The following is a 3,565-nucleotide window of genomic DNA, read 5'->3' as shown; positions in this document are numbered from 1 at the left end:
TGGTGCAACGGCCAGTGTACTACGTTAGCAAGGTCCTCAGTGACTTCAAGATTCGTTACACACAAGTTCAGAAGTTGCTCTATGTAGTTCTGATCTCATCTAGAAAGTTGCGCCATTACTTCCAGGCGCACAAGGTCCGAGTGGTATCCTTGTACCCAATTGGCGAAATCCTCCACAACAGGGATGTCAACGGCTCCGTTGTCAAGTGGCCCATGGAGCTCAGTGAGTTCCACCTCGATTTTTGCTCACGTCATGCGATCAAGTCACAGATCCTAGCTGACTTCGTGGCTGAGTGGACAGAGATCCAGAAGGCGCCCTCCCTAGAGAGGCTAGAACACTGGACTATGTACTTTGACAGTGCCCTCAACCTCGAAGGAGCCGGCACCGGGGTCCTCTTCATATCCCCCAAAGGTGAGCAGCTCAAGTACGTCCTCCAGATCCACTACAAGGCCACCAACAATGGCACCAAGTACGAAGCTCTCATCCACGGCCTCCCTCGGAATCAAGCGCATCCTTGCAAGTCAACAAGAACTGGGACTGCACCAAGGAGTCCATGGACGCTTACTGCATGGAAATTTGTAAACTTGAGGCCCACTTCGATGGTCTTGAGTTCCACCATGTCCCCAGGGACCACAACGTCGCCACCGATGTGCTGTCCAAGCACGGCTCTAAGCGTGCACAAGTCCCGGTCGGCATCTTCGTACAAGATCTCAGGAAACCTTCCAATAAGATTCTAGACCCAGACCAGGTCAACAACAGTGCTGAGTCTTCGACCGACCTAGCTACCAGTGATGTCATGATGATTGAGGTAGAAGAAGACTGGCACGCCCCGTTCATAGCCTTGATCACTGACTAGATGGCGCTAGAGGACAAGATAGAGCATGAGAAATTAGCTCGGCATAGTGCAAACTACGTCATCATCAGCAAGGAGCTCTACAGAAATGCTGCATGCATAGACATCTTGTTGAAGTGCATTCTGCGTAGCGAGGGCATCAACCACCTTCACGAGATCCACTCGGGCACATGCAGGAACCACACCGCCTTGGGCACTTTAGTCGGCAAGGCGTTCTGCTCTAGTTTCTATTGGCCATGAGTGGTAGCCGATGCTAAGGAGCTTGTCCAAAGGTGCAAAGGGTGTCAGTTCTTCTCCAAGCAGCAACATCTACCGGCCCAAGCCCTGCGCACCATCCCACCATCCTGGCCCTTCACATGCTGGGGGTTGGATATGGTCGGACCCTTCAAGACCGGACCGGGCGGATACACCCATATCTTCGTGACAATTGACAAATTCACCAAGTGGATTGAGGTCAAGGCTATCACCATCATCAAGTCGGCCAAAGCCACTCAATTCATGGAGGCAATCACACACCACTTTGGAGTGCCAAACAAGATCATCACCGACCATGGCAAGCAATTCACAGGCTCTGAGTTCTGGGACTTTAGCCAAGACAACCTCATTGTTGTGTACTACTCCTTAGTAGCGCACCCGCGCTGCAACGGTCATGTCAAACGTGCGAATGGGATGGTCCTCTAGTCCCTCAAGTCTCACATCTTCTACGACGCGTCCAAGTACTCCACCAAGTGGCTACACGAGCTACCCCATGTCATCTGGGGCCTATGAAGCCAGAAGAGCCGGGCTACTAGCTACACCCCTTTCTTTATGGTGTACGGCTCAGAAGCTGTCCTGCCATCCGACGTGGCCTATGGTGCCCCACGCATCCAGTACTATGAGGAAGGCGAGGCAGAAACAAGTACGCGGGTCAACATCGATAGCCTCGAGAAGCACCGAGTGGCGGATCTTATCCAGCATGCACGCCACGAGCAACAGATATGACGCTAACATGATGGAAATGTCAGAGAATGCTCCTTCAATGTTGGTGATTTGGTGCTTTGATAGATCCATTACACCAAGGACATGCACAAGCTGGCCGCCCCTGGGAGGGCCTCTTCATCATAAAGGAAGTCATCCAGCTAGGCACCTATCGACTCCAACGGGTGGATGGCTCAAGCGTCCCCAATCCATGCAACATCGAGCACCTACGGCACTTCTACCCTTAGGATTTACAAGCTATGTACTCTATTTTCCCCTTTATTATTGAATAAATAAAACCTCCGAGGTTCTTTGCATACTAGCTGCCTTATTGTTCCTTTGTCCGAGCTGTTCCTAACACTCGGGGGCTGTCCAACCTATTCGACAGACCACTCACTCTCAAGCTCGGGGGTTACCCCCAGACGCCGACCTCTGGGTCTTGCATCCTTCTCCTTCCCCTCTCAAGGCAATACAACTAACTCGTGTAGTCGGCGTTCTAGCTCGCAAGACCTAGACAACCTTGCGTTCACCCCTCCTACAAGCTCAAGATCTGGTCTCTTCAGGACGTTGGTTAGGTAAGGCTAGGCACTTTGCGGCTACAAGCCTCAGCTACATGTTGTCTTGTCGTATACACCAGGGGAGGGATGGAGCCTCTTTTTCTCTGGATATGACCAAGTCAATTACATCACATGTTTTGTCAATACAGTTTAATACACCAATGAGTTTCAATTTACAAGTCTAAGTCATTGACAATGCTTACTGCTACATCATGATACTGGTCGGCCAGTTCTGGAAGTGCATCCGCATTAAAGTCGGCTGCGACCCCTGCTTTAGCATGCTCTGTGGGAAGTGTGTCTTCAACAGTGCGAAGATATTCTTGACACACTCCACTGTGGTGTCCTTCAACAACTCCATTAGCTAACTAGGTATGGCTTTGAGATGATCAAGCAGCGGTGTCGGCGTGGTCGGGTCGGTCTTTAGTTGGACCATGTCCATCACATAGCTGGCCGCCTTACGAAGCTCCTCCAGCTCACTTCCAGCCCTACAACCACATGTTGGTCACGCTGAAGACTATGCATTGCAACCTCTAAGTAGTGCTTAGCATTTGTCCGTCAGCTTCTGTGATACGGCATACTCACGATGAACCAGCACATCATGCTCCTGTTGGAGACGAGCATTCGAGTCTTCGCACTCCTTGAGATGCCGCTTGAGCATTTGCTCCCTTACCGTGGCTTCTGCTTATTCAAACAAGTGTACATCAGCACCAAGACTTTAAGGACAAAACCTATTCAACAGGTCATCACAATGTACCGTTCAAGTGTACAGTAAGAACCTCTTTCTCCAAGTAATGGTACAGATCTTTTCGTAGGAGTTGGTCGGCATGCTTTGCGGCATCCTCTCTGGCCTTCTTGAGCTCGACCTCGAGTTGCTCTGCGTTCAGGCGATAGTGCTCAGCTTGGTAGATCACGTCCACCCTCCTTTGAGCACACTAGGCCAGACACTACATACATCTTAATAATCTGAGCTCGGCAATGAGACTGGATTTCAGCTACAAGTCCTCTCGGGTTGGTCGGCACACTTATAATTAACAGCTCGAAAATCTCCGAGGATGACTGCCACAGCATGGCAAGATCCTTCTTGTCCTGTGCTGCATCCCTAGTAAGGTCGGACCTGGAAAGGTTCAAGGTCTCCGGATCTTATTCACCTTGCACGCCAACGTCAGCGCCCCCACTGGATCCTTCCGACGGTGGATCA

At 50.9% G+C, this 3,565-nt stretch overlaps 1 protein-coding gene across 1 annotated transcript; it reads left to right on the top strand.

Annotated features, from left to right (window-relative positions):
- Window positions 1–553: 553 nt before the first annotated feature.
- LOC117834385 (uncharacterized) lies at window positions 554–856 on the top strand. The gene has a single exon (XM_034713977.1). The coding sequence runs from the start codon at window positions 554–556 to the stop codon at window positions 854–856; it is 303 nt and encodes a 100-aa protein (XP_034569868.1).
- The last annotated feature ends 2,709 nt before the right edge of the window (window positions 857–3,565 follow it).

Source organism: Setaria viridis, chromosome 8, assembly GCF_005286985.2.
Source record: "Setaria viridis chromosome 8, Setaria_viridis_v4.0, whole genome shotgun sequence".
NCBI classification, from domain to species: Eukaryota; Viridiplantae; Streptophyta; class Magnoliopsida; order Poales; family Poaceae; genus Setaria; species Setaria viridis.
Note: the sequence above shows the minus strand (reverse complement) of the source record. Positions and strands in the feature narration are given on the sequence as shown.

Excerpts from the sequence above, each read along its gene's own strand:
- LOC117834385 (XM_034713977.1), top strand. The coding sequence starts at position 554 with ATGGACGCTTACTGCATGGAAATTTGTAAACTTGAGGCCCACTTCGAT.